Below are 24,753 nucleotides of genomic sequence, written 5' to 3'. Positions count from 1 at the left end.
ACATTTTGGGACCTATTCTAAGGAAATATTCAGAAATAGAGCCAAGATTTTTGCATATTTTCATAGTCTCTAAATAAGAAGAAAAATAAATAAAAATGGATAAAATATGACCTTCCATACATAATTAGGTATTAAAACTGTTTTTAAAAATTGTCTTACAGTCCTGCGAACCCTAATAAAGAAGATGCCTACTAAGAAGGGCTCTCTGGTGGCTAACTGGGCTCAAATTAAAAAATAAAAAACACACAAAAAATCAGAGACTAGCAGCCATTTTTATACAAGGGCCTCTCATGCAAACTGCACTTTAGGAAGAAGCCTACACTAAGCTGCCTGCCTGCATGTGTTTCTGCCACCTGAGCCAGCCCTTATAAAAGAGTTCCTGAAATCCTATTTCAACCAACAAGACTAAGGTTTTCCCCATCCAATTAAAGTTGCACAGCTGTAACCAATCAGAGAGGCTCTATTCTGACCAATCAGGACAGTGCCTTTTGGACCAATCAAACTGTGAAGCTTTGGAGCCTTCTTTTGCACTTGGACAGACCAATCAGGGACCAGGGGTGGAAACTTCTGTCTATACAAGCCAGCTCCCCTCTGGTTCTGAAAGCACACTTTACATTTCCTACAAATACTGAAAACTGCATTTCCCTGACTTCTCAGCAGAGAGCGCAGAGCAGACCAGTGCAGACCAGAGCAGATGGCACAAAGCAGAACAGACCATCAAGGAGCAGCACAGTGCTGTCTAGCCAGAGAGGGGCCTGGCCCCTGGGTCACCTCACAGCCCTGCTGTTTTCACAGCAGTGCTGTATCACAGTTAAGCTATTTTGCACCAAATATAATTTTTTTTACCACACCCAAATTTGAGGATTCCTGCGGACATTGAATTAGCTAGCACCAGTGATCATCAGCTGACAGTCCCTAGTAACATAAGGACAAACGGGCAGAGACTAGTGTGCAACTATAACTTAATTCAGATTGCTAAAAATGGTAGATACATTTTATTATTAATCAAGAATATGTAATAATACGGTTTAAGAAAAATTAATGTTTTTTTTATGCAACCCTCCAAGTAAAGCTTCATAAAGTTAAATATGATCCCTGAAGAACTTACTGTCCTTTGGCAAAACTGTAACACTAATGCCAGGATCACTAAGTTTGATGAAAGGAGGATTTCCTGTCTTCCTGTCTTCTTCTCTGATAAGTAGAATATTTTTGGCACATACATTCCCATGAATAAGGTTTTTTTCTTCCTATTAGAATAAAATATACATACATTCAAACATCAATCTACAAATATATGAGCACTTAATATGTCTTAAGCCCCAAAATGGATTTAAAGAAGAAAAATAAGATAGTATTAATGAGTAAATATTAATTTGGAGGTATGCTTTGAGATAATAAAAGGAAATTTTATGGCAACATCGTGCTTCCTGTTTTACATTTTAAATGACAGAATAATCTATACCCAGGATAAAACAAGTACATTAAAACTACCCCAATGCCACTTTACTTTTTAAAGTTGAGATTTTAGTATCTATTTCTAGGAGGTAGCTGACAGAAATACCACTTTTCAGCAACAGAATATACGTGTACTCTGAGGGCTCTGATCACTGGCTGGCCCTCTGGTATTCTGCTTCTCCAGCAATACTGCTTTCTTATTAGACATAATTTCTAATTGCCCACAAACACCACAACAGGTATATTCTAAGGAGTTTTCTGCTATCCATAGTTAGCACAATATGTTTCTGCATGATTTTTGGTTAAATTCTCTAAACCCAAGTGACACAAACTACAGACTGTCTGTTCATCAGTTCTAAGAGACTTGTAAAATGATAAAACTATTTCTTTTAAAAGTGATTTTACATACATAACTATATGCCTAAAATAATACCTTTTGTAAGATAACACAGATTATTTTAAATAACTCTGCATCTATTTACAGATTTATTTCTTGTTCCAGGTCAAGATCCTTTCTACATTGCTTCATAAGATAAAACAAATTCCTGATAAAAGAATATACTGTCCTGGCTGGGTGGCTCAGTTGGTTGGAGCATTGTCCCATACACCAAAAGGCTGTATGTTCGATTCTCAGTCAGGGCACATACCTAGGTTGCAGGTTCGATCCCCAGTCAGGCACATATGGGAGGCAACCAATCAATGTTTCTCTCTCACATCAATGTTTTTCTTTCTCTCCCTCTGTAAGGTCAATAAAATATATCCTTGGGTGAAGATTAAAAGAAAAAAGGAATATACTAATTACTTACTAGAAAATGCATGGCCCATGCCAATTGTTTAGCCACTTCAAGTTTCCATAATATATTTATAGAATTTTTATTCTTTTTCAAATATGTATCTAGTGATCCAAATTTCACAAACTCCTGAACCAGAATATCTGCATTAAAATATAATAATGATAAGGCTCAACTATACATACAATAAAAAATATATATAATTTTAAACTTTTATAAATATATTTATAGTTATATGTAGGTATTATAGGAAAAGAGGTTAAACTACATAAAATTCACAAATTTAAAGAAAGCTAAACAGCTATATACCATTTGGGGGGGTTAGTTTATTCACAACAGCAAGAGGTAGGAATCTAAACAATTATATATATAATATACATAATTATGTATTACATATAGTAATATATAGTAAATAACAATACATATTATATTAGATGTTGTTATATATGATACGTACACAATATATGTAACATGTACATAAATATATATAAAACTATATATAAAATTTTATATAATGACATTATATATACATTTATACACACACACATATATAAAATATTACTTCAGCACACCTCTATGTGTCATTGCTAAATTATGGCTGCTTTTTTAAAACAAATAAAATTTCTCACATAATTAATTTTCTTCCATAAAACTGTTTAGACATTCAAAACTTCCTGAAATTCTTCTTCCACACACAAAAATTAACAGCAATCTCTATTTGAGTTTAAACTGTATCCACTCCTTTAATTTATGCTGTAAAAAAATTAGTTTTGCATTGCTTTATCTTTAAAAGTATTTTTAAAAAATATTATTAAAATATATTTTGCCAGAGAAAGAAGTATTTGCTCTTAAAAAGAGCGTTGACTGCCTTTAAGACACAGTAAAAATTCCCCACCCTGTTAGTACTGACTTAGTTCCTGAAAGCCAAAACTGTTTACATAAACACGTTATGTTATTTAATAAAGTAATTAACTGGGTTTAGGGTTTATTTACATTCATCTAGTAATAATTTGTAATAGAGTAAGCTCAAGTTCCTTATTTCAAATTTGAATTTATTGAGGTCATTTTGTTTTTTTATAAAGCATAAATAGTGTTGTTTTCAAAATTAAATAATGGAAAATTAAGATACAAAATAAAACCCACAAAAATTCAAGTGAAAATTTTAAACATGGTATCATGCTATATAGTTTTAAAGAAATTCTTACAGACTTCACATGGTAATCCATGTTAGTTCATGGCCCATTAAGTTATTAAGTGCCTGTACTTCATATATACCTATGTTTCATATTTTTGCTTTAAAATGCATACTACAGATCTAATCTCAAATTGTGATTCTGCTTGATTTAATATTAAAAAAACTTAGTTTTCATTTGGTATATAACAACTGTTAGTAACAAAAGTTGCCTATGGACCTTGTGGGGTAACAAAAACAAAATTTTGCTGCCCATAATTTGGAGAACAATCCATATACCAATAATTAAAAATTGACCAATGTTACCCTAATAAATTTAATTTTAGAAAAGTATCTGAAGGTAAATTTGTCAGGGAAAATGTAAAAAAAAACAAAACACCTAGGAGTTACAATGAACAGGAGCACAATAAAACTTTTTATGCAGCATTTAAGACTTACTATATTTCACAGATACCACAGATTGTCATGTCCCCTTATTTTATGTCATTAAAGAAAAAAATTATCCATTAAACTGACATGCAATCAATTATATCACAGCTTCTCAATTTCAGATATTTTTTAATGTGAAAAAAGTACATCACAGAAACAATGAAATAAGTATAAAAGCAAGTGTAAGAATTGGGATTATATGCTCTAAGTGTATTCTTTTTCCCCCCAAGTGAAAAATTATAACATCAATGAATAAAAGAGATAAATACAGAACCACTCTAGTTGGTGGTAAGTGGGCAGAACTCTCCACTACTGCACTTAGATTTACTCTCATTTTATTAACCCCCTGAAATACCTGAGGAACTTCCAGAAAACAGATTTGAAAGCCACTGCCTTTAAAAAGACTTTCAATTTTCAAATATATGAAGCAATGTTATATAAGTATGGATGTGTATCTAATCCACATAATGGAAAGTGGAGAATTATACAGAAAGTTTCTGAATATAAACCTTGTGAGTTTTTATGAAGTCTAAATTTAGACATAAAGTATATTTAATCATCAACATCTAATCATTTCAGTGAGTTTCATTAAAAATCAGTCTAGCCCTGGCAGATGTGGCTCAGTTGGTTGGGGGATGTCCTGTGCACTGCCAGGTTGCTGGTTCGATTCCCAGTCAGGGCACATGCCTGGTTTCCAGCTCAATCCCCAGTAGGGTGCATGCAGGAGACTGCCAACTGATGTTACACTCTCATATCAATGTTTCTCTCTCTCCCCCTCTCCCTTCCTCTCTCTCTAAAAAAAGCAATGAACTATTTTAAAAAATCAGTTTATAATTTATATGCTTTGCTTTATAATTCCAAATAAATGGGTACTGTACTGAAACGGCCAGTTATTCCAATGTTACGCTAAACCAGTCATAATCTACAGGGTGGGGCAAAAGTAGGTTTACAATTGTTCGTATGAAAAATAATACAATAATTAACAAATAATAATACAAGAATAAACTCTGTTTTATGTACTCATAACTATAAACCCACTTTTGTCCCACCCTGTATACTGTTACGGTAAAATATTAGTAAACATGTTTACTATAATACTCTACTGTTTTGGCATTTTAACATAAGCCATAATAACTATTTTCTGCATTTTAATTTCATTCATTGGTTTTCTTTTTTAGAAGACCTAACTGAAGAGTTCTATAATGTTTTTGGTTTCAACAATATTTAATTCCTGTTAAACTATGGTTTATACTGAGACATAACTATGATCCTGAAATTGAATTTTCTATATAAACAAAAATGGACGTACTGAGAAAGGCATAACATTAACATAAGAAAGCCAGAGATTTACTTACTCTCCTCTCCACAGACACATACTCCATAATTTAAAACCAGATGCTTGTGAGAAAGCTGGCTCATCATGCTTGCTGCTTCAAAGAAAGACTAAGGAAAAGAAAACCATACAAAAAAATGCAAAAGAATTATTGTCTGTGCGTGTAAGTATTAACAGTTCAGAAAGATACTCTTTGACATAAGAGAAATGCACTTCCTCCTATTCTCAGCAGAACTATATAGATATAGATATATATGGTTACAATGTGCTTTGGTCCTCTTATATGGTCTTACAATGCCATCAACCTTAATGCTAGAGTTCATTCTTAGGAAACTCCTCAATAAAGCTTGAATAGGAGATAGCAATGAAAGAGCAATAGTGGTACAGGGCAGTATGAATGATGGAAGATAAACAGGTTTAGACCCATGGCACCTAGAGTAGAAGACAGAGGTACAAACAGAGGTAGACACCAGAGATAGTAATATGGGACTGAAGTAAATGGATAGGAGCTTCAAATAACACTTCCTAAGGAATTAAGAATGATCTCTGTGCAGAAAAAATATCACGACAACTATGTTGGGAGATTTAGCTTGGTATTGATATAACTCTAATTCAGCCAAACTTTGATTAGAACTTCTGGCTATGGATGTTGAGAATCACATTCGCCAACACTGTGGTGTTCTGGATTAGAACAACTCTTCGACTTATATGCTTCACATCATCTTCTACTAACATCCTTTAAGATATTTTAAGCATCACAAATGTTTGGTGATGCCTTGCTATGTGAAGAACTCAGTCAAATGGCAGCTGGGTTGATGTGGGCAAGTATCTCTGGAATCCATATTTCACCTAGAATACTCCTTAATATAAACTCTCTTTTTTAAAAAAAATTTTTAGAGAAAGGGGAAGGGAGAGGGAGAGAAAGAGAAACATCAATGTGAGAGCGAAACATTAATTGGCTGCCTTCTGCTTGCCACCTCCTGGGGACCAAGCCCACAACCAGGGAGTGAGTCCAGACAGGGAATTGAACAGGCAACCCTTTGTTGTACAGGATGACACTTAACCAACTGAGCCACACTGAGTAGAGCTAAACTCTCTTTTTTTCTTTTTCAGTAGATGAAATTGTGGAGGAAATCTGTGGAATCCATAAAGCTCTGGGAGCCAAGTTTGAAAACCACCGCCTTAGTATATGCAGAGATGCAATAATACCCATAACACAATGCTAAAAGTAATTAGTTTGGAAAAGTTATTATAAAAAATATTCTATAATTTTCTATAGCCACACTAGAAAGCATCCTCAGAAAGGTCCTTAATATATATATTTTTTAAAGTTACAATTTTGAAAAGCTACAAGCATGAATGTATTGTGTGCATATGAAACCACATCTTTAAATATCAACTACATTAACTACACAAAGAACATACACACCTCTGAATAGTTTCTATGTGCTTTATCCAGAACTTTTAAAAGAACTTCTGTTTCATGTAGTTGACCATAGTCTCCTACTTCTCTTCTTATACCTTTGAAAATTTTTGTAAAAGTGCCTTGGCCAAGGCTTTCATTCTTTAAAAGAAAGAAAGGAAGGGAAAAAATGAGTAAAGATGGATAAAGATGTGAGAATCAGAAAATATGTTCAATGACAGAGTTTAAAAAAAAAATCCATGAGCAAATATTTCCCTTACAAACTAAACCCAGATTTAAGGCTCCAAATTAATTATACTCTCCTTCCTTACACAGGAACAGAAGACAAGAAAACAAGGATTAGTGAAGAGAGTGTAATTTGGTTCTACCCGGTTTTTAAACCCCCCGAATAAGCTATAATTATCACTTATTTGTAGTGTCGGTGTTTACCTACATTTATTTACATGTGAATATTTTTGTTTGCCTTTCCTAACAGTGCAGAAGAAAGGCAGTACAGTGTGGTCTGTGGAGGCAGAATATCTGACTTGTTCCTTATTACCTACCACCTTCTAGTTGTTTGACCCCGTACAGGCAATTTAACCTCCCTCTGCTGCAGCTGTCTTGGTTTCCTTATTGGAGGAATGGGAATAGCTATTTTTCCATAGACTGTTATGAACAATAAGTGAATAAATATATGAAAGTACTTAGTACAGTCCATGACAATAGGAAATGCTCAATAATTAGCCATTACTACTATTACTAATATTTCTTGCATATCTTTACAGAGTAATTGTTGAAACCCTGAACTCTGAAGCAGGGCTGCCCATGTTCAGACTGAAACTCTACTAGGGTTAGTTTCGTAATGTCAGGTTACCTGGCAACTCTTTGCTTCCCATAATTCGCCTGAGCATTCACATCTTTCCAATTCTTGATAATTACATCTACTGTCTCTTTACGGAGCTCAGATATCAGTTGAGCTTTCTCTTTTTCGTTCTGCTCACCATGTCCCTTAATCTCTTTCATAATTTCCATTTCTTTCTCCCTATCTGCTATATCTGAAAAATTTTCAGGTTTATCTTCCAATTCACTAATTATCTCTTCAATTATAAGTAATCTGCTTATTAACCTGTCCATTTTGTTTTAATGTCAGTGAGTATATTTTTCATTTCTATATTTTTCTTCTCTAAATATTTTTGGTCTTTTAAAATAATGTCTTATTTTTTCCCCATGTTTTCAACTCCTTTTATATCTTTAAAAATATGTATTTTATAATCTCTAAAAAGTCTGTTATATGAAATACTTTTGGTGTTTGTTGGTCTGCTGACTCTTGCTTACTCTTGGGTTATTTCCCTTTTAATTTTTTCAATTAAAAGCTCATGCTTGGAGTCATTTCATCTGTGAAGTCCTGAGTGAGCTAGGTTAAGAGTATGTTCTTCCAAAAAGATTTTGTTTCTGCTTCCACCAATCACCACAGGTATTACTAGGTATTATTAGGGGAATATCATTTTTATTTTTATTTATTAGCTTAGGGTTTTTCAGATCATGCAGGTGGTATAAAGAAACCCAAATTCAAAAGCCTATGATTACAAATTCTCAGGAGAGACTTTTTCCCTAAGAGCCCAACTAAGGTCCTGGCTTTATTCAGAGATGGCCTTGCTTTTAACTCCTGGTCTTCTATAGGCCTTAAGATTTGGCTCTGCTTTTAGATCTTAATCCCCATAATTAGTGAGACTAATCTGAACCCCCAACATCATTCTACAGCCAAAACATCAGCTCTTATGCACTACTGTTTTCAGTTTCTTCTTTATTTTTCGCCCCTTGAATTTCCCTTACATTCTCTACAACTTGAGAATTAAGATATAGGTCTTTTGTAGAAGATTTTTAATTTTTAATTTATGATTTATAAAGAAATTTTTCAAATTCTGCCAAAAGAACACAATTCCCTTCTTAAAGTAATTAATTTTACTAACTTCTAACTCAAGTTTGGTATTATACTTTCACAAGAAATACAAATATTTAAAGTGCAACAAAATTTTAACAATATAGGTTATAATATAATAATACCAAATGTCACATGAATATAGTGGAAAACAGTTGTTATTTTAAAAGGACAAATAAGACAATAATCAGCATCTAATGACTTACAAATACCAAATCTTCATTTCTGATTTTGTGAAACACCATTTGGTTCACATTATTATGCCTCTGTAGTGTTGGTGAGATTGGTACATCAGAAACACTATTCGTTCTAAAGACTAGAAGGTTTGATTTATCTGTAAAAGAAAAAAAAGAAATAATGAAAAACATATATGTACTCTAATTAGTTATTTCAAATATTCAAAATTATTATCACTTCCTTAACTAAATATAAATTTTCCGAAATTATAATAATTTTTAATAATTATATTATTTCACGAGATTTCCAACCTTACTATTTTTATTTTAAGATATAGAAATTAAAATATGAAAGTTTTTACTTAGAACCACATATGAGAATTTGGTATTGAGGGCTTTCTTTCACTTCAATAAATGACTGATTTATATCAAGCATTATTATTTTAAAATATCATGTTAGAATTATGGAACTTCACATCGCTTCTAGAAAATCCAAACCAAACTGAACAATCCTATTTGAGGGTATATTTATGAAAGAATGAGACAAAAATGTATCTGTTTTTGGAGCTGCTTCTTCTATATTTTTAAAAAAATCAATATACTGAAGATATCACTCACTATATACACAAGCCATGACCCGTATTTTACAAATAACTAGAAAATTACTTTACCTTTTGGCTTTGGGGGACAGCATTTTGTAAACTGGAAAATTATATTGTCTGAGCGAACAGTTTCCATCTGGTAGCAATTCAAAAGATCTTTAAGATTACTGAAGTTCTTCTTAGTCCCAGTGAGGTTGTATTCTCCATTCTCATTTTTTGTAATCAAACAGTGCTTATATTCAATGACATTTTCTCGCTATACAAGTTTAATTATAAAGAGAGGGAGGGAAAATCACAATGGATGTCATAGTAATTGTGACAAAATGCATTTCACAAAAATAACCAACAAAATATGTAGACATTTGAATCATGAATCCTAATGTAGTACCAGTTTAGGGTGACAGTGGTGCTTGAGTCCTCAAAAATATATTGTATAGTCTATAGAAATGGCTTAAGAGTAGAATTTATTTTTTTAAAAAAGCAATGATAATTAACAATAATAATACCATCAACATCTTTCCATCATTTATTAAAGTCTATAACTAATTTAGTGTATAATAAGGCATTCCTTGAACAAGCTTCTGCCTCCATCTCCAACCTCAACTGCCACTCCCAAAATACAGCCTATGTTCTAGCTATATTAACTGACAAAAAATTCCAAGCAAGTGCCATGCTATTTCATGCCTTGATAACTGTACATGCTCTCTTTCTACCTATGAATGTACATCTTCTCCTTCTGAGCAATGGACTTCTATTCATTCCTAAAACTCAGTTCAAGTACCACTTTCTGTGAGCTCCTCCCTATAAGTCTCACCAGATTCCACAAGCAAAGGTGATTACCCACTCCACTGTGCCACTACTGTATTTGTATAATTGTCTCCAACATGGAGATTTTAATATTTTTTTCAGTTTTTTTAGTGTTTGTCTTATGTGCTATATAATGAACATGTTCATTCATCTATTTTTAGAACCATTTGTAAGTGATAGTATCTTTTTAGATAATTTTGGATCGTCAACAATCTTAGATGAGATCCAAATAATCTGTATTAACAGTGAGGTTTCATTGTAGTTTTATGCTTAAAATATACATTGTAGATTGTTATTCTTAATATTGAAAAACCACTAGTTAGCCCTGGCCAGGTGGCTCAGTTGATTGGAGCATCATCCCGTACACCAAAAGGCTGCGGGTTTGATCCCTGGTCAGGTGCATACAGGAGACAACCGATCGATGTTTCTCTCTCACATTGATGTTTCTCTCTCTCTTTTTTTCCCTTCCTCTCTCTCTAAAATCAATAAAAAACATATCCACGGGTGAGGATTTTAAAATATATTTTTTTAAAAAGAAGAAAAAGAGAACCTACTAATTAAAAGTTCAATAATGTTTGTTTCTTTATTATTGTCCTATTTCACTCTAATCTTGTAACCATTACTAGCCAAAGGAAAGTTTGCTTCTGATTTATTTTGTTCTAGATGTTTTGGTAAAGATTTCCATTTTTCTGAAAAAGGAGACTTTTAAGAGACTTGATGCAATTTGGCACACTTGTGATACCCAAGCATCAAAAAATAAAGTAAAATAAATTCTACATAAAAGGACAGAAGGACATTATAAGTCATTTTATAGTTTTATATAAACTTTAGAAATTATATTTTCTTATACATGTGGAATCCCTGAGGTAAGTTAAATATTATTATGCTAGTTATATCCAGAGCTATAATTCAGAGTACAAAAAAGGAACTATATATGGTAGATAAACATGACAGAGAAATTACATAGACTAAATAAAGATGTTACTGTTAATTAATGTGACATACTAACCTCAACAGCAAAAGTCAAAAAATATTTATTAAACTCCTTAGGACTGCATCGAAGTACATATAGTCCAGTCTGATTACCTGCTTTCTTCAGTTTACTTATGGCAAAATCCATTCTAAAGGTAAAGAAGTAATGTGAATGATAACATAGCAAGATGTCATCTAAAAGATCATAAGTCAAATCTAAAACTCAGAATTTTTAGAAGTCTCCTCTACTTTATAAGTTTATCAATAATCTTGTAAGGAAAAATATTAAAAGTTCAAACCAATTCAAGGGACAATTATATTGCTTTAAAAACAAATAAAAGGTATTACAGGACACACAAAATGACAAAAAATTCATTCATTTGAATTTTCTGCCTTCTGATTGCAAACTTAGTAGTTTAAAACCCATACTCACTCTCTTAAACTTCATTTAACTGTGCACACAATATCATAAAACACTTGTGTCTCTTCTACCACAGCAATTTCAAATATAAAAATTCATGTGTATTATTTTAATATTTACTATAATACCAAAGTCTAGTAGGAGACCCATAGAAAGTAATAAAGACTGGTTTTTAAAATTTGCTATATGTTTGATTGAAGCTGCACATCTTGAAAGAAAAGTTAAAATGCAATCTACATGAAAGCAGGAATCATCTCTGTTTCACTTATCACTATCTCATAACACACCTAGGCAGCTAAATGTCAAACTTATACAAGTAAAAAGTATTGTAGATTGAGATACAGGTGATAAGTTATATCCTAAATAATTCTGATTATTATTTACTCTGGTTATAAATAGACTTTTAGTACAAAAAAAACTTCAGGTAAGATATTTTTTTCTAAATTCTTAAACCTATGTATATTACTCTGTTGTATAAAGCCTTCTTTGTAAATATTTCATTTACTATTTTAAAAATTTACTTCTAAAGTCTGTATTACTCACGAAATTGGGCCATGACAGTTGCTTTGTATATTTTCAAGCACCACTGGAGATGCTACTTCTTTACAGAGGTAATGATGTGCATCTGCAGTTAATCTATAATATCCATCAATTAATGACACAAAAGACAAAGCTTCCTTTAATGAGCTAAGTTCAATTTCCTAAGCAGAGAAAAGGGGGGGAAAAAGTATCATTTAAAAAGTCAACTGCATGCTACATATTGAAAATTCTTTTCACTCCATGTTGTTAGATTAATACTCCTAAATTTTCTTCCAAATTGCTCAAATGTCTTTTATGGTCCAATGTGCATGATAAATTCTTCTAATATTTAAGACCCTCTTGAGTATGTGCTTGTCATGCCTTTCCAATTATAGTTCACTCTACATCCATAATTTTACTATATTTTCCAGTATCCTCATTAGAAAAATGTGCCAGTCATCTCAATTAGAAATCTATCTAATCTGATATAAAAGTTGGTATTAATTAGAAATAATGAGCATTTATTTTTACATACCAAACATACCCTGCTAAGTTAAAGTACTCATGCTATAAACTAAAATGTATATAGTATAAACTAAAGCCATATATAGCTATGCTATGATTATATCATGCATAAGTAAAAATATAATCAGTCTAAAATACAGCATCTTATTTAATGGGAAAACACTGAAGCAACTTCTCCTAAAATCAGGAATAAGAAAGCCCACTATTTAATAGTGTACTGTACTCTATTATACTAACATAGAAAGCAAATATAAATATAGAATTGGAAACAAGGAGGTAAACCATCTCTATTTGGAGGTTATATGACTGTATACTCAGGGAACCCAAAAGAAAAGTATAAAACTACTACATTAAGATAACTTATTAAGAGAGCAGGATGCAGAAATCAATATCTTTCACACATAAAAAAGTCAGATTCTAAAATAAAAAAGCACAGCCCCATGTGTAATAACAACAAAAAATGTAATATCTAGAATTAAACTTGACCAAAAATGTACAAAATCACTTTCAGAAAAACTTCAAAACTTTTGTGAGATACAACTTTTTACTTGAATATATAGAAGATTTATTATGTTCTTAAATAGAAAACCTCCCCTCATAAAGATATTAAAAAATCTTCCCTAAATTAATTTTCTAATTTGTCACAGTCCCTATAAAAATACTAACAGGTACTTGAGGATGTACCCAGAAAAACAAGGCAAATATGAGATTCAGAAAACGAGGAATCCAACTTAAGAGAGAGTCAAAGTAAATAATTTCCATGAAGTACTTATCAAGGTCTTCCTAAACTAGGCCTTATAGCACTCACTGTGCAAGGTGCACGCAGTAAAAACATACAAGAAGCTCATAGTCTAGTAGGGAGTAGGTGCACTATTAATATTTTTATCTAAGAACAGGAAAGCATCCTGACTAAAATGAGTTGCAAGTTAGTTATAATTTTGGTAATATAAACCTGAAATGGCCAGAGAGGTACATACAGATACTTAAGTTAAATGAACAAGTAACATTAATATGACATTTAAGCCAGAAAGTTAAGACATATCTAAGTTAAAAAGAAAACAGAACCAGATTTATAAGACATTTAAGAAGACAGAATAAAAGAATTTATTTCTTTATTTTCAATTAAAATAAAAGGGATTTCTGAATCTATTTAATAAAAGAGAAAGGGTTAAATCTTTTAGACTCAATCATGTCTTACAGTTTGGGTAGGGCTACCTGGGATTGGTTTACATTTTGTTATATAAATTCCTGGTAATACTATTTTGATTTCTTTCTCTCCTTTAATTAGGCAGTATTAGTAAGTACTATTCACATCTCTATTGGTAAAAAAAAGATGATAGTTCGGAAAAGAACTACAGCAGGGAACCAGCGTAACCCAGAGTGAGAAGGAAAAGTAACTGATGCTTGGCTAATCATAAAAATGAGTGAAAAATACATTAATGTGTAAGAAACTCTGTGGGAAGATAGTCTTGGTAGTAATACAAAAAGCTCTATGTAATCAAAAAGCTAACTAAACTGATATTTATGTTTAGAGCTATATTTAAAACTATAATAAAAATTTCTACAAGATAACTTGGATATTAAAAAGAAATACTTCTAAAAACTGTATAACATACCCATTATTTAGTTATAAAGCAAACTTACCAGATTTTTACCATCTTGCTTATGGATAGTTACAATTCTGCTTTCATTTGAGCCTTCTTGATTTGCCTGCTTAATACTGACATCAATAATATCAGGAAAATCACAATATAACTGTAAATCCTACAATTAAGAGCATTTAAAATTAAAAACAGGTAGAATCATGGAGGCATTTTAAAACAGGACTTATGAAGGAGATAACATTCATAACAAATTCTTTAAGATAAAGTATTGACAGCAATAAATAAGTATTAAATGGGATTTTCTCCCCACCAATATTCTAACCCTAGACTACACTGTATCTTGCTTTGACTTAAAAATGAAAGCATTAAAGGGTGCCAGGAATCTTAAGTGTGCTCTAGTACCCTTCAATCCAATCAACATTTAAAAGCAACCATTGCCAAAAAAATTGAAAGTTTACCACAGAATAAAGACTAAAATTTTTTTTAAATCTTTAAAAATCTAAGAACAACAGATAAGAACAAACTTAAAACTTATAATGCAATCCTAAGACAAATTAAATTATTTAACAGGTATACATCATCATAAAATCCATTAAAATTAATCTTTTCTAGGATATTAAATTTTATGATTGTGCCTCCTCTATTAATAATAATAAAAGAAAAAAAATTTAAATAATAGTAAAAGAAAAAAAGGAGGCAAAACTACCTTAAAAATCACTTTTTTTCTGTGCCTTTTCTGAAACTATAAGAATACCATTACTAATTATTTTGTCATAGAGAATTAAATAAAAAACATTTAAGAACAATCAGAAAAGAGCTATAGATATGACCTTGATGGATTCACACCATTAAAAACATACACTTCTATCAACGGGAGAAAAAAAGTACAAGGCCGTGTTTCAAATAACTAAAAGTACTTTGTTTCTATTGACATTTTACTTAAATTAACAAAGAATGAGAACATATCATTAAGAATTACCTGTTCTGTCAGTGTCTCACATTCTTTATGTTTCCCTCTTGACCACTGAATTCCACCGTTTCCAGTTATTATAATGGTTGCAAAAATCTCCTCACCTGAAGGACCTCTTCCAGGTTCTTTTACTTCAAATTGCTCTGTGTAGAAGGCAGACTGAAGAGTTTCCAGATTTATAAGATACTTAAGTTTCAAATTTCTGGCAGTGGCTTTGCAATGGCTGAACTGCTCAATAAATCTGCGAAATCTGTACCTTATTCGCTTTCTTGTCAAAATATGATAGTCTTGGATCTTTGCTCGAATACATTTTGGTAAGAATGTCTTGTAGCTGGGGAGAAAGAGCACACATAGCTAACCAAAACAAATTGGAATATAAATCTAAAACAAAATTAAAAGAGAAATTACCACCTTTTTCCATGATAAGTGCTATAAGCACACAAATGGAGAAAGGTGACATAGTCACCACCCACACAATATTCTTCAGGTTGATGATATGAATATATATACAAATTCTCTCTGAATTACCATAAATGTTTAGAATAGGATTTGTTCATTTTCTTCCCCTAACAAAATGAAGTTGGTCTAGTTAATAATGGAGTCCCTAGAAATTTGCTTTCTCTGATTATCTTATATACCATTTTTGTGGCACTGTGTTGCAAATACTTCCTATGATGCCTTACACAAATATTAATCTGCATTCTGGAACTTGCTACATTTGTTGAATGCTGCTGTTGTTTGTTATGCAAACATACTTCTTTTGTATACATTATTTTCATAGGGCAGCTTCAATAACTCCTAATAATTCTTTTGCAATCAAAACAATTTTATTTGAAAATGTTCAGGCTCTTTAGTACTTCCATTTCTATGTAAAATAGAGATGGGTCCAGGGGACTGCGGTTTGATTCCCAGTTAGGGCATGTGCCCGGGTTGTGGGCTCGGTCCCCAGTTGGGGGAGTGCAGGAGGCAGCCGATCAATGACTCTCCATCATTGATGTTTTTATTTCTCTCTCTCCCCCTCTCCCTTCCTGTCTCTGAAAAAAATAGATATATTTTAAAAATAAAAATTAAAAATAAATATCCTGAAGAAAGTAGATAATGTATTTCCCTCCTGCTCAAATATCTGACAAATAATTAACATTTTATTTCTGAAAAACCAACTATATTAAATTTCCATGCTTTTCATATATGCAAATCCTTCTTCCCATCACCCATTTCCTACCTGGTTAGCTCTTACTCATCCCACAAGTCTCACCTCGAGCATCATCAAATCCAGGGAACCTTTCTGGACCTCTACATTAGATGCTGCCTGATTTGTCTAATAGTGTTCTGTGCACTGCTCCATAACATTATTTATCACACTATACTGTACTTGAGTATTCACAGCTGATGTTGGAGTGGCTCATGCTGACAGCTCATTATTACATTTTAAGGATTATTTTGAGCTGATTGTTAAACAGCCATCATTAAAATTTAAGTTATATAAACTTACAAATGAATAAATTATATTAAAATACAGATAATAAGTACTCAAAACATGTTAATTCCTAATTATTTTACATTAAAATTTTTATTTTATATTTTAGTACTACCTATGCTTTTGAGGTTATGAGTGTGTATCATACAGTGGTGCTTCGGTTTTTGAACGTCTCCATTGACGAACATTTCGGGTTACGAACACCGTAAACTTGGACGAAAATGCTTCAGTTTTCGAACATGCCTCAGGAGTTGAACATGCCCTGCAGCTTCCGCAGAGTGCAAGATCCCGAGGCCTAGCTGTCAGCTGTGGATCCCTTGGTTTTCAAACGTTTCAGAACTCGGTCTTCCGGAACGGATTACATTAAAAAACTGAGGTACCATACGAGTGGTGGAAAGGGTTTGCTACTGCTCATATCTTCCCAATTCTGCATTCAGTGATGTCAGGTTGATACCTTAAGATTGGCCATGAATGTAGTATTCATGGATATCAGCAAAAATTATAAACAAACCAGACCTTCCCTGCCACCTCTCCCAAGAGCTGCCTGTTAAACATTTATCAGCATACCACTTCTTACTCCCTTCCCTACCACTCTACTCTAAGTCCCTGCAGGAACTCTCAGTTTCATACTCAAATAGCCAGTACTTCTGGAGAAAGTGATTTGAGAGGGAATATGTGTTGCATTGTACATTCATAATCACCAATTTTAAATAGGCTTTCATCACTTCCACCACTTTTATGACATTTCTGTTCAACTAATTTTCCCAAGTCCCACAACCATGCCAAACCTTCTCCAGTTTCCTCAAACATCAGCTACATCCCTGCTCACTTTCAGCTCATGACTTCATATTTCTTTTCTTCTCTTTTTAAAAAGCTTCTCTAAGCAGAGTTCCCTCAATATCCTGCTGACAAACCTATATACACCTGCGCTCAGTCTCTCCTCCTTCCCACCTATTACGATGAATGAGGTAGGTATGAACCTACTAGTTATAGCCATTTCTTTAACATGTATTTCCTATACCTGGTCGTCCTCTAATATACATCTGCCTTCTGGAGACCTTTACTTATTTCTCTTCTATCCACATGTTTTAAAAATACTAATGTTCTTCCCATCCTAAATGTAAAATCTCTTTATCCCACATCTTCTCCAGCTACAGCCTATCTGGCCTCTTTTTGAAAGAGTTTAAAACAGCCATTTCCATTTTCTTGCCTTCCATTTACTCCTCAACTCACTCGAGTTTGGCTTCTGCCTAATTCTCCCACAGAAACTGCTCTTACTAAAATAAAATTAAAAACCTCTATGTTGCTAAAAAACCAAATGCTCCGGTTTGTTTTTTCTTGTAGTTTTTTAGCAGCATCCAACACTGTTGATCATTCTGTCCTTGAAATTCTCTCCCCTTAGCTTTCCTGATTTTATTTCCATCTCTTTGGCTGTCCCTCTTCAATCTTTACAGGTTTACTCCTCTTTACCTGGTGATTAAATGTTGAAGTTCCTCAAGACTTAATTAGGGGCCCTCTTCTTATTTATACACATTCTCTTCCTTCTAGATACTCTGCATGCAAATCACTCAGTATTTCCATATCTAGCCCTGACCTCTCAACTCCAGACCCTTATCTTCCAGTCAAGTCAATCTACCCATTTTAATTTGGATGGCCCAAGAGCTCCTCAAACAATGTGTCAAACCAAACTTATGAGTCTCCCTAATGTCCTTCCAAGATCCTCTTACAACATTCTCTATCTGAGTAAAGAGCACTACAATCTACCTACTTCTGCAAGGCCCAGAAACCCCGGAAACACCCTTTACACCACCTTCTCCCGCAACCTCCATTATTCCATCCATCGACACATTCCCTTGATTTTACCTTTTATATATTTCTCTTATTTGTCCATTTTACTCATTACTAACCCATTCAACTGCATCTCCTGGAGAAACTACTGCAATGGCCTTACTCTCTGATTGACCCTCATTTCCATTTACTCATATACCACTCTAATCTGTTTTCTACACTGGAGTGAGTCATGGGGATCTTTTAAAAACAGAAATCTAATAATTTCACCCTTGCTTAATACCTTTGCATGGTTTCTTAGTGTCCTTAACCTTGACAACAGAACTCTAAGATTCTACATGGTCAAGCTCCAGCATCATCTACTAACTCTTTGAGCTCTGACTGCCTCTCTTCAGTCTTCCTATGTTCCCTTCTGTTACAAAGCCTTTTCCATCACTCACCTCTCTCAACCCATTCAATTCTACTCATTTTTCAGATCTCAAAAGTCACATTTTGTTCCTTTTCATAGCAATTATATATTTGTAAATAAATATATAAAATTTAATGAAAGTGTAGATAGCACATAGGAGAGCCTATGTTTAGAAAACACAGGGGAAAAAGATTAAAAATACAATCAGGATGCAAACTGAAATGCCTACTTTATCTACTTCTGTCAAAAAAATTAGTTACCAAGAGCCTTACTAAATTTGGAATACAATTTACATAAACACCATGGGCTACTTGATTTAATAAGGTGTTGGAAAACTAATTTGAAGATTAAAAAGAGGAGTTTAAGATAACATCATACAACAAGGCTTCCCATTTTGATTCCTAGAATAAAGGGCCAGACATGTACCTTTTGGGATACCATACGTGTGTGTGGCTCTTGAATATGATGAAAAGACTTTAGTGTTATGCTATCAGAACCAGACTCGTTAGAAACACTAAAATATTTCAAGAGATAGTAGTTGTTAACTCTCAAAGCATAAAAACATTTTTTTCTGATGACACTTATTTTGAGTTTTTTAAAGAATCCTAAAATTAAGGCTCTAAAAGGCTCTGAAATTGAGCTTTGCCTTAGAAACTGTCCCATATTTTGTTCTGTAAAATGAAATCTTCATCTTATTGTTACAACTGAAGTAGGCCACTGGAAATTCTAGTATTTGCTTAGTTGTTTAGAAAAGGAGTCTTAGTGATATGAGGATGTAGCTCAGTTGCTATGTAAGTGTCCTTGGCCCTGGCCCAGTGTTTGTAAATTCAACCATCTCCTTTGAAACTCTTTCCATTCTCTAGTTCTCTTCTTCTCACCCTTTAGCAAGTGTAAGATTTTTAAAGAGCAGATGAAGAATGAAAACAGAAAAATCTTATTTATTTCCTTCACCTTTTATACTCCAACACCTAAGTCAAAATAGCCAATTAGGAGTTGGCATACAAAAAGTAAGTATCTAATACATACAAATGCACAAACACATATATGCAGGTGCATATGCACACAGAGGCATGTGCTCACAGACACAGAGATGTATCTTATATGTATAGATTTTTTTAAGTATGGGAAAGGATGTGTATTTAGTTATTCTCATCAGAGATCTATACTCTCCTGGATATTTCTGGGAACAAAGCAACTTATTTAATTCTGCCCCAAACTAATCATTCATCTGTTCTCCCATCAATCCTGAATATTTTAACATTGAGTAGTCTTTTATTATTTCTCAGACATAAACACTAAATGAGAATTTATAAACTATCAGTGAGTTAAATTATATTAAGGCAGGCATGCTTTTTGCTTCTGAACAGACATAAATTATTTATCTAATATTAAAATATCATGGTACAAGAGACAAAAGAAAAAAATAGAAAAATTAGACTACTTCAAAATAATGCAGAATTTTGCAGATGCATTTATATCCTGATTAAGAAAAAACAGAGAAATACGACGACTAAACATTCAATGAGTTTAGGGCACCAGACTAAATAATATAAGGAGAAGAGAGGGCATGATTCCTGCCCTCAAAGAAACCACAGATTGTGCCAAAACTTTGGACAATATCATGGTCTCCAAAGCAGAAGTGTTCCAACACAGCATAAGCCGAAAGATGGCTTCATATTTATAAAATTCATATTCAGTGGCTCAAAGCTCTGTTCTTTAACTGTGTTCCCTTCAATTCCTTCAGTTTCCATTAATGGTATGTAAGATACTCCTCCCCTGACTCTGTTCTCCTATGGTCCAGCATATAGCAGGTATTCAATAAATGCTGTTAAATGAGTGAATGAACAAATAAATGAATAATTAAGTTAATATCCTAAGGGGTGTCTATCTGCATTTTAATAAAGATCGAGGTCTTAGTGAAAACAGAAATGTTCTTGCTTTTCCTTTGGGCTTTGGAATCTTCTAGATTTCTCAGTGAGTTCCTGAAATCATACCCTATGGCCCATACCTGTAGGTTAAGGCCTAATGGATATCTGAAAGCAAGACAAGAATACTTAGAACCAAAGAGGGAAACAAGACATTGATTCTCTGCAAACTGTGTATAAACTGTTTTGAAGGCACTCAGGAAAAAAGTGACTGAAGCCAATTACTGAGAGCAGCATTTCAAGGAATAAAGAGAGTTTTAACCAGATTCATGGCATCTTCAAACTTTTAATTGGGTAACTATGTAATAGGTAAGACATATATTTAGTATTCAAACTTTAAAAAACAACAAAGCATTCTTATATATACCCATATTCATATACACCTTTAAAAAGAGTGAAAGTTTTCCAGCCATTAAAGCTGGGCTGCAGAAGTAGTGTTTCAAAAATTGTATTTGGCATGACTGTCAAAATTCAATGTGCAGAAGAATAATTTGGAGAGTATGGAATGTGCTTCACCTATACAAGATTCTGCTGAATCCATTCTAAGATGAATAAGGTCTGAGGATTTAACGTACAACAAGGGGACTATAATTAACAACACTCTGTATGTGTAACTGAAACTTGCTAAAAAGGATAGAACTTAAACAGTCTCCCCCACCCCACCTACCAAAAACCAAAAAAAGATAAATATGTGAGGTGATGGATGTATTAATAAACTTCATAGGGGATCCTTTCACAGTGTATACATATATCAAATCACCATGATGTACACTTTAAATATCTTACAGTTTTATATGTCAATTATACCTCAATAAAGCTGATTTTTTAAAATTTCCTGGAGCACTTATAAAAATTCATATTTGTAGACTTCACCTCAGATTTACTGAATCCAAATTCTTGAGTTAGAGCCCAAAAACCTTCCATTTTAGCAGGAACCTCAGGTGATACTAATTCAAGTAAAATATGGACACTATTAGAAACATTCTAATTCAGAATTATTTCTACAGACAATGTGGGATCTGCTGGTAGAAGTTATGCCTCCAGGTACTCATTTCAGTCCTATGACCTTACCTAGCCTTTTCAGAATAAATAAACCAAATAATAAATAGGTATTGAACACCTATGATACCTTCTGCAGTACACCACCTCTTTCAAGAATTTCTTTTAGTTGTAAGATAAATAAATACAACTCAGATGCAATGTACAATATGATGATTACAGTTCATTTTGCTGTATGATATACATGAAAGTGGCTCAGACGGTAGATCCTGAGAAAAATATTTTTTTCTTTCTCTTTTTCTGTTCTATCTATATGAAATGATGATGTTAACTGAATTCATAGTGGTAATCCTTTCACAATATACGTTAAGTCAAACCATTATGCTGATACCTTAAACTTATACAGTGTTTATGTCAATACTTCAATAAAATTGGAAGAAAGTGTGTGTTTTACACAAGAAAGCTTACCCATACAACTTTTAATCATTATAAAATAAAAAAGTATGGGCAAACACATTAAATACAAGTAAATCATTTAAAAAGTTTGACAGTCCCATTTATGTATATGGATTTGCTGAAGGAAATTACCTGATAGAGCTATAGATGTCGAGTGGGGTTTGGTCATTTTCTTTGGCTATTCTCATCATATCTAACACTGCCATCCCAAGACATTCTTCCTGTGTTTCATGGGTCACAGGTACTTTTATCCATCCATGCAAAAAATCATGACGCCACTAAAGGAAAAAAACATTTAGAAGGAAATATCTCATAAGTATCAATATCACATTTTAATGTATTAACATATTTTAACCTCTAATGTAATTTCCAGAACACATTTATTTAAGAAGAATATCAACTCCTTAAATTTTCAAACATTTTGCCAAAAAATTTTAGTAAAAGTTCTGCAAATGGAAACTGATTGAAACTGGGTTCCCAATTAGAAAATATATATAACAATCTATTTCACTGCTTAGATCTTCAAATCATATCTTCTACGTCAAAACTACTTAAATTAAAATAGATGTTAATTAAATATGTACGGAGTTCCAAATATGTTCAAAGCATTATACTAAGGGTCCTGGCCGGGTAGCTCAGTTGGTTAGAGCATCATCCCAATAAGCCAAGGTTGTGGGTTCAATCCCTGGTCAGTCAGGGCACATGCAAGAATCAACCAAAGAATGCATAAATAAGTGGAACAACAAATCGGTGTTTCTCTTCCCACTCCCTTCCTCTCTCTCTCTCTCAAATCAATACATTTTTTAAAGGCATTATACTAAGGATTGTGTTGGATATAGAATAAGATGTGGTCTCAATCCTCAAAGAGACTAAAATCTAGCAGAGAAGCTAAACATTTAAACAGAAAATGATGATGCCAGACACTGGATAGTAGATGCCACGCAACAGATAGTTCAGAGTATATGCAGCTGGCGTACCCAGGGTAGGTTTTATGGAAAATTTGGTATTTCGTGTATTCTTTGAAGATGAAGTATTTTTGGATGGACAAAAAACATGATGAGGAAATAAAAGAAATAATACAAGAACAAAGTACAAAGTACGTTCAAAGATTCAAACTAGTTTGGTTGAACTAGTTTATGTAAGGGAATAAACTAATTTATGTAAGGGAATAGTATGGGTTAAAACTTGGAAAAGTAAGTCGGGATCAGACAAAGGAACCCTTGAATGACTTGATCTTAGAAGCAATAGAAAACCAGTTTCTTAAAACATCTCTTCTTAAAGCATCATGACTTTTTTTTCATTGTTAGAAAAAGCAATGATAGAAGTGCTTAAAGAAAAGAAAGTGCACTCAGAGAGAGGCTGAAGGGTTGAGGGTTTGATTCCTGGCCTTGGTGCAGAGCATGTGAGAGACAACCAATAAATGTGTCTGTCTCACATCGATGTTCAGATATGAGGTAATAAGGACCCAATGGATGGAACAGAAGACTTTAAAAAGTCTAAAACATTGATAACTTTATAATTATATACAAAGAATGAAGAAAAGTGGAAAACAGAAGTTCCAAGATTTTGACCTGGGTACTTTAGGGATACAGATAAAATCAGATTGAACATGTGATGGGAGGAAGAAAATGGTAGAACATAAAAAGCACCAATATTCTAAAAATAATAGCAACTCCCTTTATAAGAAAGGTAAGAGCTATAATATTAGCTGGAATACCAATATTTAACCAAGGTTTTAAACTAGATAAGAGAAAAATAGGGCCTATTTTTTTGTATGTTTCTTCCTTCTTTTTTGTTTTTGTTTGTTGTTGTTTTTTTGGTTAATCCTCACCTTTGGATATTTTTTCTACTGGTTTCCAGAGAGTGGAAGGGAGGGAGGGAAGGGGAGAGAGACAGAGAGAGAACATCAATGTGAGACAGACACATTTATTGGTTATCTCTCGCATGCTCTGCACCAAGGCTGGGAATCGAACCCTCAACCCTTCAGTCCATGAGCTGACACTCTAACCACTGAGCAACATCAGCCAGGACTTTCTTCCTTCTTTTGATGTGATAACTTATCTCATGAAATTAAAGTTTTACATGAATTCCTTAAAAATAATTTTATTAAAAGAAATAAATATGCATTTAGGAGTAGATTTGTTTAACTCTCTATTAACTAATTAGAAAACATTTTTGTGTAAGAAAATAAAGTATATTATTTAAAAGGCATAAACAATGAAATAACCAGCTTTAGTCAAACAAAGGCCTAAATGTTGGTAATAAAAATTAATCAAGGGAAGGAGCTAAATTTCTTTTTGCTCAATTTCAACCACTTATTTCACCACACTTTTGAACATGGGCAAGTAAGTTATTCTGATTCAGAAGGAGCTACTGAGCCCTGGCCAGTGTGACTCAGTTGGCTAGAGCATTGTCCTGTGCACTGAAAGGTTGTCAGTTAAATTCCCTGGTCAGGGCACATACCTAAGTTGCTGGTTCGACCCCCAGCGGGGGCGCTTACAGGAGGCAACAGATCAACGGATCGATGTTTCTCTCATATGTCCCCCAACCCTCCCTCTCTTT

The 24,753-nt window shown here is 33.2% G+C and overlaps 1 protein-coding gene across 4 annotated transcripts in view; it reads right to left on the bottom strand.

Annotated features, from left to right (window-relative positions):
* Positions 1-24,753, bottom strand: part of JAK2 (Janus kinase 2) — an 85,907-nt gene that overhangs the window by 12,663 nt on the left and 48,491 nt on the right. For all 4 annotated transcript variants that reach the window (XM_081152384.1, XM_081152383.1, XM_081152382.1 and 1 more), the window contains 11 exons: positions 22,324-22,469; positions 15,147-15,468; positions 14,208-14,327; positions 12,063-12,220; positions 11,136-11,247; positions 9,389-9,575; positions 8,748-8,875; positions 6,630-6,764; positions 5,223-5,310; positions 2,262-2,389; positions 1,109-1,247 (listed from right to left, as the gene is read on the bottom strand). In XM_081152384.1, the coding sequence (XP_081008510.1) occupies positions 1,109-1,247; positions 2,262-2,389; positions 5,223-5,310; positions 6,630-6,764; positions 8,748-8,875; positions 9,389-9,575; positions 11,136-11,247; positions 12,063-12,220; positions 14,208-14,327; positions 15,147-15,468; positions 22,324-22,469 (1,663 nt within the window). The remainder of the gene's footprint in view (positions 1-1,108; positions 1,248-2,261; positions 2,390-5,222; positions 5,311-6,629; positions 6,765-8,747; positions 8,876-9,388; positions 9,576-11,135; positions 11,248-12,062; positions 12,221-14,207; positions 14,328-15,146; positions 15,469-22,323; positions 22,470-24,753) is intronic.

Source organism: Miniopterus schreibersii (genome assembly GCF_964146895.1).
Source record: "Miniopterus schreibersii genome assembly, chromosome: 11".
NCBI classification, from domain to species: domain Eukaryota; kingdom Metazoa; phylum Chordata; class Mammalia; order Chiroptera; family Miniopteridae; genus Miniopterus; species Miniopterus schreibersii.
This window is presented reverse-complemented; position numbering and strand designations above follow the sequence as displayed.